This window comes from Chelonia mydas, chromosome 3, assembly GCF_015237465.2.
Source record: "Chelonia mydas isolate rCheMyd1 chromosome 3, rCheMyd1.pri.v2, whole genome shotgun sequence".
NCBI classification, from domain to species: Eukaryota; Metazoa; Chordata; order Testudines; family Cheloniidae; genus Chelonia; species Chelonia mydas.
In genome coordinates, this window is record NC_057851.1 from 107,700,799 (window position 1) to 107,715,157 (window position 14,359).

Below are 14,359 nucleotides of genomic sequence, written 5' to 3' on the forward strand. Positions count from 1 at the left end.
TCAGCAGTTTCCCCTTTTACTCTTGTCTATGCTCCTTCAAAAAAATTTTAATTTTTTAAAATATGTTCATATGCTTATGTGTCTAGATATTCTTTGCCTATCGCTAGTGCATATCCATAGTTGCTGACTTTTTTTTAAACGTACATTACCCTATCTTTTTACTTTGTTTGCTTTGGTAAACCTAAGAATTTTGAACCTGGGAAAGAGCGGGGGAAGAGTTTCATACTGAAAGTTGTGATACAACTTCAGCTAATTCATGGTGGTTTGAACAACAACAAAAATGTTGTTTTAGTTGCATCTGGTGACTTTCAACTCCAGGCTTAGTGTCTTGGGCTCCAGTTCAGGAAACAATTTAAGCATGTGCTAAGCCCATCCCAATGATTTAAGTATGTGGTTTTTTGAATGAAGATGCTTTTCTTAATTGGGTTTTAGAGGTTCTAACAATGAACAATCTGGTTGTTTATGTTGTTGGAATTTTTCTCCTCTTTAGGTATGCAGTAAAAGTCACAGCATCACATATTGCTACAGTGCAGGTACAAACCTCTAAATCAGATGTGTTCATTAAATTGCAAGTCCTGGATAGTGAGGAGGAAATTGTGAGCACTGTTGGAAAGGGCCATGCTGTCATCCCTGCATTTAATTTCTTATGTACTGAAAGGCCTTTAAGTTCTCAGTGTAAGTATTTATTTTGCATTTCAAGAGGAATATGCATTCTAATAATGGCTTTAAGTAAGAAATAACCTTTAAAACACACACAGGAACTATGATTTTTTCCCAATTTTTCCATGAATTATGTCATTTCCCTCATTTCATTGTGAATTTCAGCTCTCTTCTACACTCTGCTCTGACATGGGGGCCAGGAATGCAGGATCATGCTTGGTGGCCCTAGGGAGAGTTGGAGGTGAGGTTGGTTGCATAGTTGCCTGGCATTACTATTTGCCTGTGACTTTTGCCTTAGTTTTCTGACTCATCTATGAGTAATTTGGATTTATGCCATAATTAATGCAGATCCTTAGTTCTAAGATTTTTATGTGGACACATTTCCCTTATTAGTGGGAACTGAGATATATTCTCTTCTCAAATCTTGTTCTTACCATTTGATCTTCAGAGATTAAAACATAGGCATTCTTTTGTTCGTTAGTCTAGAAAATACCTCTTGACAAGCATTATTTTTAATCCCTGGCTCTTTCTCCCCTGCTCCCCTACAACCTTCTTCAGGAAAATAGAGGATTCTGAAGGAACTACTAATAGTGCCAGATTTATAGAAGGCATAAATAACCATAACAATATTGACAGCTCATTATAATGCCAACAGAAATATTGAGAAAAAGTTATCTCAGAGGGCACATTCCAATTTATAGAGAATATCCTTTGGGACTAAATTTAATTGTCAGTTACTATACCTACACACTCTCTCTCTCATCTTTTATCTGAATAATTTTGTCTCAGACTGAGAAACTTTTTATGTTTGTTTAGCTTGTTTTCTTTCCTATTAATTTTATTACCACTAGCCATATCTACAGTTTAGTAGGCCTTTTCATTTTTTCCATAACAGCTTTTAAATATTGGAAGTCAAAAACTGAACCAAATTTGTGTCAGCTCTTGCAAATGTAGCATCTGGCTTTCTTCCTGAACTAGTAGATTGACATTTGATTCTTAAGTGCTGTTTAATTTTATTGTTGTAGAGTAATAATTATGGTTAAATTCATATCAGGTATGTATTTGTTAAGCATATTTCAGACACTTTCACTACTGTGCTCCGGTAATTTCAATTCAGATGAAATATACTATACCTATTACATTCTTAATATATCTAACAGTCTATAAAGGGTTTATATCAATGTGCTTTCCAATCTCAGCATTGCTTGTTTAGTCTTCATTTGTTTTCCTGTTATCCGTGTGTTTTCTAACCATGTTGTTTGCAATTTGCTTACAAGATGTACATACAGGACTGAAGTTTACAGAAGCATATATAGATATTTCTTTGTAATCCCATTCTCTGTAGGGTTTACTCCCCTACATGTTTTCTTCAAATATATGCAATAATACAGCAGTGATTCATTCAAAGCAAACAGCTAACTCAACTACTACACTTGCACATAGCACTATGCATCAGTGTTGAAATTTTAACAGAAATAAACCTTTATATGAAGGGTCTAATACCAATAATCCTCTTACAATCAGTCAGTTTCTACCTCTCTATCAGCATATTAGCAGTTTGAGGCAAAGACAAATCATTCAACTACTGGTTTTTTTCTGTAAAATTATTGCTTTGGTACTGATCAAAATGGTGTGTCTTCATGCATTCGTCTCCAGTAGTTTTGCCCAAATGGCTCTGTAGTGAAATGCATGACTTTTTTTCATAACTTTAATTTATCTTTCATAAATTACCAATACTACATAAGAAAAATATCTGATTTCATCAGAACAAATGTAGACATTTCTGATTACTGTCTGCATTACACTTTAGTATCCTCAAAATGAAGACTACTAAAATTCAGCAAAAATACATTGTAATCCCAAATTTTATTTCTCCCTTAAACTAAAGTCATTGATTTTAATGGGTGCTGTGGAGAATGTAGAATTAATCTGTAACAATTTTATGATTGCATGACCTCGCTATTAAAATAGTCAACATAGAGCTCCATGGATTATTTGACTGTCGGAATGTATTGATTGATTCAGTTCATTAGTGGGCAGTTGGAAAAACAAGTAGGAAGGCCACACAATAGCCTGGATAAAGATAATAGCCTGCAAACACTTGAAAGACAATACCAAGCTATCAGCTGAGAAGATGTGACTTCTAGGCTCCAACAAAGTTATATGGTTACTTGGCCAAGGCCATGAGCCTAGAGATCAAAAGGATCCGTTAAAATGTCCCTCCTGAAGAAAGGAAGAGAGAGTGAGTTGTCAGCAGCTGCTTGAGGGGAGATGCTGACAGAGAGCTACCAAAAAAGGAAAAGTCTGCAGCAGGACTGTCTGTCCCTCCTGGCCCAGAGGTGGGGGTACCTGGTCTCACAACTGAGGGCAACTGTACCTGTATTCCCCCTCCCTGGTCCATCAAGGGCACCCATTCTTAGGCATCATCTCTCTTGGGCAGAGACATGCGTCTGCTAATCCCCACAAGGGTATTTCCAGGCTGCACAGTTCCCTGCCTACCCTCTGAATTCCCCAGCATGTCAGTCTTTGTCTTCCTTCCTCACAGGCTAGAAACAGCGTAATTGTCAACAGTTAAGTTACCACTAAAAGCGTTACAGAGAAAACATATAAAAAATAATAAAAGAACCTACATGCATGCTAATCAGCTTACCAGAAATCGCCCAACTCCAAGAAGGGCTGTGGGAGGTGAACAGTCTTTCAGACCCCACCAAGGGGTTTCTCTGGGGTCACAAGTTCATGACAGTTGTTAGCTCAGAAAAAGAACACTCATGAAAAATTTAGTCCCCCCCCTTTTTTTTGTACAACTGCGAACAGGCAATTCTTCTTTGAATGACTGTACATGTCCATTCCCCTGTAGGTGTTTGTGCACACTAGTGCACAACTGTCGGAGAGTTACCCATTAAGGCGGCCCGAGCATCCTCTGCTGTTTTGCACATATTGCTCAGATATAAAGGGCCGAACTGCCCCTCGCCCCACTCAGTTCCTTCTTACTGACCAGAAAGGTTGTTGGAGCTCCCTGCCCTGGCTTCTTTTCTTGATATCTGTAAAAGTACCCGTGTGTAATTAGACAGATTAAAAAAAATTTCTTAATTGTTTTTGTAGTTTTGTGTGGTTCCAGAATCAGTTTGGGTACTGTCACCTGAACTGGAGATATGCTGCACTCTCTGGATTTCAAGCCCTGCCGCTTTTGTAGCAAGGCTATGCATAATAGTGACTCTCACCCCAGCTACGGCAAGTACTTCAGGGAGGCTCTTGTGAGCGGTAAGTGTGGCATTGGTAAGGGCTTTAAACCCTGTTCAGGGAAAAAAATAGTTCAGCCATATTAAAATATCTGCTGATGGAACTGGCACTGCAGCCTCCTATCTGAGCCCTCTACCTCGGTCCAAGTACTGGATACCAGGCACCTCGGTGTCAGTCAGTATCACACCTCTAGCACTACCAGTCTTCTTTCTGGGGTATGCACAACATGCCTCAGGTGGTACGTGACCTGGATTCATCACTGAATTTGGTTTGCTGGTTGGATCATTAGCTTCCCTGGCCCAGGCCAGATACTGACGGGGAATGCAACATGAATGTACCAGATGCAGATGATCATCATTGGTACCCAAGAAAGAGGCATTGGAAATTGGACTCGGTAATGGGATCTTCAGAAGACTCAGAGGATAAGCGCTTCTAAAGACCCAGGAAGGCATTCAAGGAGGAAGCACGCCCCAGAGCAGACCTCTAAACAGGGACACCTTCGAGAGACTAGGACTCCTCTTGTCAAGGTTCCTTCCCTGCTCTGAACTCTAGGGTACAGATGTGGGGACCTGCATGAAAGACCCCCTAAGCTTATTCTTACCAGCTTAGGTTAAAAGCTTCCTCAAGGTACAAACTTTGCCTTGTCCTTGTACCCTATGCTGCCACCACCAAGTGTTTTAAACAAAGAACAGGGAAAGAGACCACTTGGAGACGTTTTCCCTTAAAATATCCCCCCCAAGCCCTACACTCCCTTTCCTGGAGAAGGCTTGATAATAATCCTCACCAATTTGTACAGGTGAACACAGACTCAAACCCTTGGATCTTAAGAACAATGAAAAATCAATCAGGTTCTTAGATTCATAGATTCATAGATATTTAGGTCAGAAGGGACTATTATGATCATCTAGTCTGACCTCCTGCACAACGCAGGCCACAGAGTTTCACCCACCACTCCTGCGAAAAACCTCTCACCTATGTCTGAGCTATTGAAGTCCTCAGATTGTGGTTTAAAGACTTCAAGGAGCAGAGAATCCTCCAGCAAGTGACCCGTGCCCCATGCTACAGAGGAAGGCGAAAAACCTCCAGGGCCTCTTCCAATCTGCCTTGGAGGAAAATTCCTTCCCGACCCCAAATATGGCGATCAGCTAAACCCTGAGCATATGGGCAAGAGTCACCAGCCAGAAATTACAGAAAATTCTTTCCTGGGTAACTCAGATCCCACCCCATCTAATATCCCATCACAGGCCATTGGGCCTATTTACCATGAATATTTAATTACCAAAACCATGTTATCCCATCATACTATCTCCTCCATAAACTTATCGAGTTTAATCTTGAAGCCAGATAGATCTTTTGCCTCCACTGCTTCCCTTGGAAGGCTATTCCAAAACTTCACTCCTCTGATGGTTAGAAACCTTCATCTAATTTCAAGTCTAAACTTCCTGGTGGCCAGTTTATATCCATTTGTTCTTGTGTCCACATTGGTACTGAGCTTAAATAATTCCTCTCCCTCTCCGTTATTTATCCCTCTGATATATTTATAGAGAGCAATCATATCTCCCCTCAACCTTCTCTTAGTTAGGCTAAACAAGCCAAGCTCCTTGAGTCTCCTTTCATAAGACAAGTTTTCCATTCCTAGAATCATCCTAGTAGCCCTTCTCTGTACCTGTTCCAGTTTGAATTCATCCTTCTTAAACATGGGAGACCAGAACTGCACACAGTATTCCAGGTGAGGTCTCACCAGTGCCTTGTATAACGGTACTAAAACCTCCTTATCCCTACTGGAAATACCTCTCCTGATGCATCCCAAGACTGCATTAGCTTTTTTCATGGCCATATCACATTGGCGGCTCATAGTCATCCTATGATCAACCAATACTCCAAGGTCCTTCTCCTCCTCCGTTACTTCTAATTGATGCGTCCCCAGCTTATAACTAAAATTCTTGTTTTTAATCCCTAAATGCATGACCTTACACTTCTCACTATTAAATTTCATTCTATTTTCTATTACTCCAGTTTACAAGGTCATCCAGATCCTCCTGTAGGATATCCCTGTCCCTCTCTAAATTGGCAATACCTCCCAGCTTTGTATCATCCTCAAACTTTATTAGCACACTCCCACTTTTTGTGCCCAGGTCAGTAATAAAAAGATTAAATAAGATTGGTCCCAAAACCGATCCTTGAGGAACTCCACTGGTAACCTCCCTCCAGCCTGACAATTCACCTTTCAGTAGGACCCGTTGTAGTCTCCCCTTTAACCAATTCCTTATCCACCTTTCAATTTTCCTATTGATCCCCATCTTATCCAATTTAACTACTAATTCCCCATGTGGCACGGTATCAAACGCCTTACTGAAATCTAGGTAAATTAGATCCACTGCGTTTCCTTTGTCTAAAAAATCTGTTACTTTCTCAAAGAAGGAAATCAGGTTGGTTTGGCACGATCTACCTTTTGTAAAACCATGTTGTATTTTGTCCCATTTACCATTGACTTCAATGTCCTTAACTACCTTCTCCTTCAAAAATTTTTCCAAGACCTTGCATGCTACAGATGTCAAACTAACAGGCCTATAGTTACCCGGATCACTTTTTTTCCCTTTCTTAAAAATAGGAACTATGTTAGCAATTCCCCAGTCATACGGTACAACCCTTGAGTTTACAGAATCATTAAAAATTCTTGCTAATGGGCTTGCAATTTCATGTGCCAATTCCTTTAATATTCTTGGATGAAGATTATCTGGGCCCCCCGATTTAGTCCCATTAAGCTGTTTGAGTTTCGCTTCTACCTCAGATATGGTAATATCTACCTCCATATCCTCATTCCCATTTGTCATGCTACCATTATCCCTAAGATCCTCTTTAGCCTTATTAAAGACTGAGGTTCTTAAAAGAAGAATTTTAATTAAAGAAAAGGTAAAAGAATCACCCCTGTAAAATCAGGATGATAAATACCTTACAGGGTAATCAGATTCAAAACATAGAGAATCCCTCTAGGCAAAACCTTAAGTTACAAAAAGACACAAAAACAGGAATATACATTCCCTCCAGCACAGATTATTTTACCAGCCATTAAACCAAAGAAAATCTAACGCATTTTCTAGCTAGATTACTTACTAACTTAACAGGAGTTGGAAGGCTGCATTCCTGATCTGTTCCCGGCAAAAGCATCACACAGACAGACCAAACCCTTTGTTCCCCCGCCTCCAGATATGAAAGTATCTTGTCCCCTCATTGGTCATTTTGGGTCAGGTGCCAGCGAGGTTACCTTAGCTTCTTAACCCTTTACAGGTGAAAGGATTTTGCCTCTGGCCAGGAGGGATTTTATAGCACTGTATACAGAAAGGTGGTTACCCTTCCCTTTATATTTATGACCCCCTCCTCAACGTGAACAAGTCCACACTTTTACCGACCCAAAGAATAGACTTCATCGGGGCAGTGTTGGACTCAGTACAGGCCAGAGAAATATTGCCAGAGTCCAAATTTCAAGCAATGACAGATATTATCCAGACTCTCAGGCGGTACCCCACCACAACTGCAAGGAGATGCCTGACCCTCGTTGGTCACATGGCAGCCTGCACCTATGTGTCAGGCATGCCATACTGAGGCTCAGGCCACGCTAGGCATGGCTCGCCTCAACTTATCGCCCAGGTTGAGACAGCTTGGACTTGGTAGTGACAGTACTGGAGCAAGTTCTGTAATCCCTTCGCTGGTGGCTAGGCCCCTGCACAGTCCACAAAGGACTCCCATTCAGAACGCCTCAACCCTCCATGACCCTAGTAACAGACACATCAGCTCTGGGTTGGAGGGCCATCTAGGAGACCTACAGACACAGGGTCAATGGTCGCAGGTCGAGCTTTCACTCCACATCAACATCAAGGAGCTCAGAGATGTGCGTCTAGCCTGCCAGACCTTCCAGTCCAGAATGCAGGGTCAGTGCGTGGTGGTGATGACTGACAATACCAACACCATGTTTTACATAAACAAGCAGGGCGGAGTCCACTCCTCCCCTCTCTGTCGGGAAGCTCTCCTGCTGTGGGATTTTTGTATAGGACACCTCCAGGGAATGGAGTGGGCTATCTCCCTGGAATATGGAATGAACTTGCAGACCACCTCAGCAGGTTGTTTCGCAACCACGAGTGGTCCATCGATCCGGACGTCGTACATTCCACCTTCCAAAGGTGGGGGTTTCCCCAGTTAGACCTTTTGCCACCAGGAGCAACAGGAAATGTCCAACATTTCTGGTCTTTCCAAAAACACAGTCCGGGCTCTATCTTGGACATGTTCATACTACCCTGGGGAGACGTCTAATGTATGCCTTCCCGCTGATGCCACTTGTCCACAAGGTGCTGCTCAAGATCCACAGGGACAAAGGGGAGGTAATTCTGCTGGCTGCAGCATGGCCACACCAATGTTGGTACACCACGCTTCTGCAGCAGTCAATGGATGCCCTGATCGCACTACCACTCTACCCCAATCTGATCACACAGGACCATAGTTGCCTCCTTCAACCGGACCTCCAGTTCCTCCATCTCATGGCTTGGAAGCTTCATGGTTAAACCCAATGGAGCTCCAATGCACGGAATCAGTGAGGGAAGTGTTGCTTGGTAGCAGGAAACCTTCCACCAGGGCCACTTACCGAGCTAAGTGGAAAAGGTTCTCTTGCTGGTGTGAGCAGCGCCACATACCTCCACTTCAGGCATCTACACTGTTCATCCTGGAGTATCTACTGCATCTGAAGCAGCAAGGTTTGGCGGGATCATCCATCAGGGTACACCTCGCAGCCATCTCGGTATTCCACCCGGGAGAGTTGGGGAGCTCGGTATTCACCAGCCCTATGGTGGGCTGTTTCCTGAAAGGCATGGAAAGGCTATATCCACAGTCCCGACCGCTGGTACCTGCGTGGGATCTCAATCTGGTTCTCTTTAGACTAATGGGGGCCCCATTCGAACCACTGGCTACATGCTCCCTTTTGTATCTCTCGTGGAAGGTGGCATTCCTGGTTGCCATCACATCAGTCAGGAGGGTGTCCGAGTTAAAAGCGCTAATCTCCGATCCCCTCCCCACACAATCTTCCATAAGGACAAAGTACAGCTCAGGCCGCACCCAGCCTTCCTGCCCAAGTAACCCTAGTATCCCGATTCCACATTGACCAAGACATTTTTCTACCAGTCTTCTATCCCAAGCTCCATGCTAATATGCAGGAGCAGAGACTTCACTCATTAAAGTCCGGAGAGCGCTAGCATTCCCCATTGAGTGCACAAAGCCTTTCAGGAAGTCAAACCAACTGTTTGTAGTTGTGGCAGACCAGATGAAGGAGCTTCTGGACTGCATCACGGACTGCATCTGTACCTGCTATGACTTCACCAAAGTCCCAGCCCCGGTTATTATGGCCCACTCAACACAAGTTCAGGCCTTGTCCGCTGCTTTCCTGGCCCAGGTGCCCATCCAGGAGATCTGCAGAGCGGCAACCTGGTCTTCGGTGCACACATTTACTATCCACTATGCCAGCACCCAGCATGCTAGTGATGATGCAGCTTTCGGCAGGGCAGTTCTCCAATCAGTGATTCCTTAACTCCGACCCCACCTCCATGGGAGAGCTTGGGAGTCGCCTGATTGGAATCTACGTGAAGAAGCACTCGAAGAAGAAAAAATGGTTACTTACCTTCTTGTAACTGTTGTTCTTTGAGATGTGTTGTTCACATCCATTCCAATACCCACCCTCCTTCCCCTCTATCATAGTAGCCGGCAAGAAGGAACTGAAGTGAATCAGATCGTCAGGGTCACGTATTGACCACCATGAAGGCGCCACTCCAGGGGCTCCCTAGCCAACCCGATGGGAGCTGCTAAGGGAAAAGGTTTCCGACAACTGTGCACGCTGCGCACACACACCTGATTGGAATGGACATGAACAACACATCTCAAAGAACAACAGTTACAGGAAGGTGAGTAACCATTTTTTTACAAATGGTGACCAACACCTCCCTCTGCATCCACAGCCGCCGGTTCATCAAGGCAGGTGGCATCTTCCAAGAGATCATTTTGAAGGGCAGCTCAAGAGAAGTCTGAGAGTTCCAAGAGGGCCCTCTTTTTCTTGTATAATTTTTGCAAACCACCTGTCCCACTTCTGTCATGCTTGGGCCCATATTATACATATCAGTAAGTTCTAAGCATGGTGGAAGTGGGATATGCACTCCATTTTATTTCTAGCCCCCATCCCGCCCCCCCGTCAGGGACCCCTCTCACGAGGCAGCGTTACTGCAACATCTGTAATTGCTTCTCCTTGTAGGAGTTATAGATCCCGGAGTTACAGATCCTGGTACTTCCTGATCCTGAAGGCAAAAGGGGGGTCTCAGGCCTATTTTAGATCTAAGGCGGTTAAACCAGTTCATGAAAAAAAACAAAATTCCAGGTGGTCACTCTAGCTTCCATTATTACTTTTCTGGAGCTGGGGAGCTGGTATGCTGCTCTTGACTTAAGGACTCCTACTTTCATATGAAGTTTATCATGGCCACAGAAAATTTCTGAGATTCACCATCAACAGCCATCATTATCTGTTCACAGTCGTCCCCTTTGGTCTCTCAGCTCACCCACATGTATGGTAGTGGTAGCAGCATTCCTCTGGAGAATAGGGGTCCATGTATTCTCTTATCTGGATGACTGGCTGATAAAATGTTAAGCCAAGTCCACCTTCGATGTGTTAGGCCTCCTGATCAACTCAGACAAGTCAGTCCTGGCTCCAGTACAGAAAATACAATTTATTGGAGCAGTCCTGGGCTCAAGGATGGCCAGAGCTTTATTACCTCAGACAAGATTGCATACAACGCGGAGCCCATTGTGGACTTAAAGGCTTATCCTCTCATGATGGTGAGAAGCTGTTTAAAGTTGCTGGGGCACATGGAAGCATGCATTTATGTGGTCCAGTATGGCAGACTGCACCTCAGATTCCTTCAGGGCTGGATGGCAGAAGTATGTTCTCCAAAAAAGCATTGCATAGACATCTTAGTGCAAGTATCAAGTGACATCATCTCCCCTCTAGATTGATGGTTAGATCCAACTAATGTATGCAGGGGAGTTCCTTTCACCCCCACCTCAGCACTCTCTTACTTTAGTCAGAGATGCCTCAGACTTGGGTTGGGAGGCTCACCTGGGACACCTATAGATGCAGGGTCTCTGGTCGCTCCAAGATTTCAGTCTACATATAAACATCAGAGAGCTGTAGGCTGTCTGTTTAGCAGTCCTTCCTTGCATCAGGGGAAGGAGCTTATTGGTTCTGACCAACAGTGCAAACACCATGTTTTATGTAAACAAGCAGGGAGGGGCTCAATCCTTACTGCTCTGTCAGGAAGGAATACTGCTCTGGGCCTTCTACATCAGCAACTCTGTACTTCTGAAAGAGGCCCACGTCTTGGGGGCTCAGAATACACTGGCAGATCATCTGAACAGGTTGTTTATTAATCCTGAGTGGTTCCTTCACCCAGAAATAGCATATTCTAGCTAGAAAATGGATCTAGCTATGCTTTTCTAACACATCTGAGGATTCAGCCCCCTCTGTCAGATAAATAATAAAGAAAAATATTCATGTTGTAATGTTCTACATTTTTCAGAATATCTAAGGCCTATGGACAGGTTGTGGGGAAATAATGACAGTATCATGTTGATCAACCCATCAGTAAACATATGGAGCTTTTGTTATTCTTGCTATTATCAAAAGCATTCTGGAAATAGTGTTCCAGACTAATAATGTTGTAGGATCTTCATGAGATATATTAATTGCCAGATTTAAACAGAGATTTTCACATTGGATATACAACACTGCTTTATCTCCAGAAAAATATCCTTTTGTTGAACTAGAACCATCAAAGCCCAAACCTACAAGAATACTGAGATCCACTCCTTGAAGATCATTTAATATCATCTCTGTTCTGCCTCTGCCAGGCCCAGCAGTGATTTCTGTATGCTGGATGAAGTCCTTGCTACTGATATTATGAGCTGATGGGGGGCTGCTGACGTATTACTGCGGCTCTTTGGCAATGTACATGGGTAAATTCTGGCTCCTTCTCAGGCTCAGGTTGGCCACCCCTGACCTAACCCATTGTCCCAATAGGCAGTCATTTAGTTCTAACAACCTACCATCATATCTTGTCTGGGAGAGACCCACCGACAGTCAGCAGTAGTGAATTCCACATCTACTCAGAGGCATTCCATGATACAGCAGTTTCATAACTTCGTATTATCTACCAGAATTCATAAGTTGGACAGACAGATTCCCCAAATCATCATACAGAGCAATAGTCAGTTGGGGCCACAGAGTAATGGCAAGAATATATTGGAAACTGGATCAGAGCGTATAGAAAAGATGTACTACACAACAACTGAGTCTGCAATGCTGGGTAGAACAAATGTTGTCTTGGTTATTAAGAAAAACAAATATTTTAAAGAGATATGTGATTTCCAGTGCAGAAGGAAAATGAATTAGGGTGATTTTTAGCACAGTCATAGAGTTAATTAGAACCTTGTGAACAGAATGAACTGAGTGAAAATTGACTAAAGTCACTCTTTCTCTTTACAATATGTGCCTGTGTCAGTTCAGCTGATTCTACTAAATTTGTAGAATTCCAGGAAACTGAAAGTTGACATTTTTATCTCTCTGCCAGCAAGCAAAGGTCAGATTAGCCAAAGCAGCACAAAGAAGGACCCAGAAACTGGAGGGACCAAAAGAAAAGGAGCTTTAGCATCCCAGAAAGGCATCAAATCTCATAGGCCAGGAAGTGCACTAGAAGGCCAAGCTGTAATAGAAGAAGAGACTGCCATCCTCCCAGCCCTTGAAAAGAATGCTGTAGATCCACAACCGGTAAGAAATTTTAAATCCAAATTTCTGCAAAGATTTTGGAAAAGCACAACAGAAGAGTGGTCCCAATAATTCTTTTATTAATGTGAAAATCTAATATCCTGATACTGTGTAAACCTTATATTCTCATAGAATGATATAGTTGTCGTTGTTATTTATTTTATTTCTGTAGTGCCACAAATATTTATAGTACTGGCCCTGCTCTGAGGATTTAAAAATCTAAGGCCCCAAATAATAACTGCAAAATAATACAAGTGTGTGCAGAATCCCATTGATTTAACAATGGAACTCTGTTTACTCCCCACCTCAGCCCTTTTGCTCCACCCAATATTCTAAATTAACCAGTCCTGTTGTATCTTTCTTCAACAATCATATTTTTACATACATACCCATGCCAGTATCTTCCTTGGTAACCCAATCTGCCAGGCCCTCTGTTTTTTCCTCTTTAGTCTTTTTGTTCAAAACTTACTTTTCTCATGAGGCCTACTCTTCATACTCATATTCTTTACTATCTGTATTTCTGTATTCATGCATGTGTATATGTTTGAGTGTGTGAAGGAAGAAAGAGGGTTATGCCACAACACACACACACAACCTCTTCAAGGTGCATTCATCAAAATCTTCACAACCACGTTATCTGATCACTGAAACCATCTCCTTCTGTCATAGAACCACAGATTTTAAGGCCAGAAGGACAATGATTATCATCTAGTCTGACTTCCTGCATAACACGGGGCAAATAATTTCACCCAGCAATTCCTGCACCAACCACATATGTTGTGGTTGAGCTCACATATATATTTTAGAAAAACATCCTAAAAGCATGAGCCTCTACCACCTGAACTGAAGAAGCAGAGGAGAAATCCTGGTCCCATAGAAGTTAATGGGCAAACTTTCATTCCCTTCAAGAGGGACAGGACTCCACCCCAGATCTCTAAATGGAAATGCATCCACTCCTGCTGTCCTGTTTTCCCACCTACTTTGTGACTTGTCTCAGTTTAGGCCTGCTGAGAAAACCCACCTGAGAAATCACAAACTGAGAGATTGCAGGCACACACTCGATCAGGGGGTGCTTGCAAGAGGTGGGTGCACCTCATTTTACAGGAGTCCATAGTGAACTCAAGGCTGTGTGCTTATATGATAGTCTGGCAGAAGACATCTCCAATAGTGAGTGATGTGATGGTTTGTGGGTTTAAGTATGTGCATATGTACACACAAATGCAGATGGAGGTACGAAGAGAGGAGGATTAGTTTACATTGGCCTCATGGGAAAAGTGTGTCTTGAAGAGAAATGTGAAGGGAGAAAGGATGGAAGCATAGTGGACTGGGTTAGGAAAGAGAGTTCCAGTTAGAAAAAGGAGTTACGTGGAAAATGGTGGATGTCCAAGAGCAGGAAAAAGTTATAAGTGAGAGCATCTTGGGTGAAGTAAAGCGAGTGAGCAGGGAATAAAAGCATTGCTAGCAGTGAAGTAATATGAGATTGTTCTGGTGGTGGACTTTGAAAGTAAGAACAAGAAGCTTGAATTTGATTGAGAACAGTTTGCAAAAGCCAGTAACAAGATTTAATTAGGATTGCTGACAAAGGCAGGAAACTTAGATGAGTTTAGCAAC

The 14,359-nt window shown here is 42.9% G+C and overlaps 1 protein-coding gene across 1 annotated transcript in view; it reads left to right on the forward strand.

Moving 5' to 3' along the window:
- The window catches only part of ADGB (androglobin), a 231,390-nt gene that overhangs the window by 171,121 nt on the left and 45,910 nt on the right, over positions 1-14,359 (forward strand). Inside the window, exons 27-28 of the mRNA XM_043543090.1 lie at positions 491-675; positions 12,555-12,751. Of these exons, the coding sequence (XP_043399025.1) occupies positions 491-675; positions 12,555-12,751 (382 nt within the window). The remainder of the gene's footprint in view (positions 1-490; positions 676-12,554; positions 12,752-14,359) is intronic.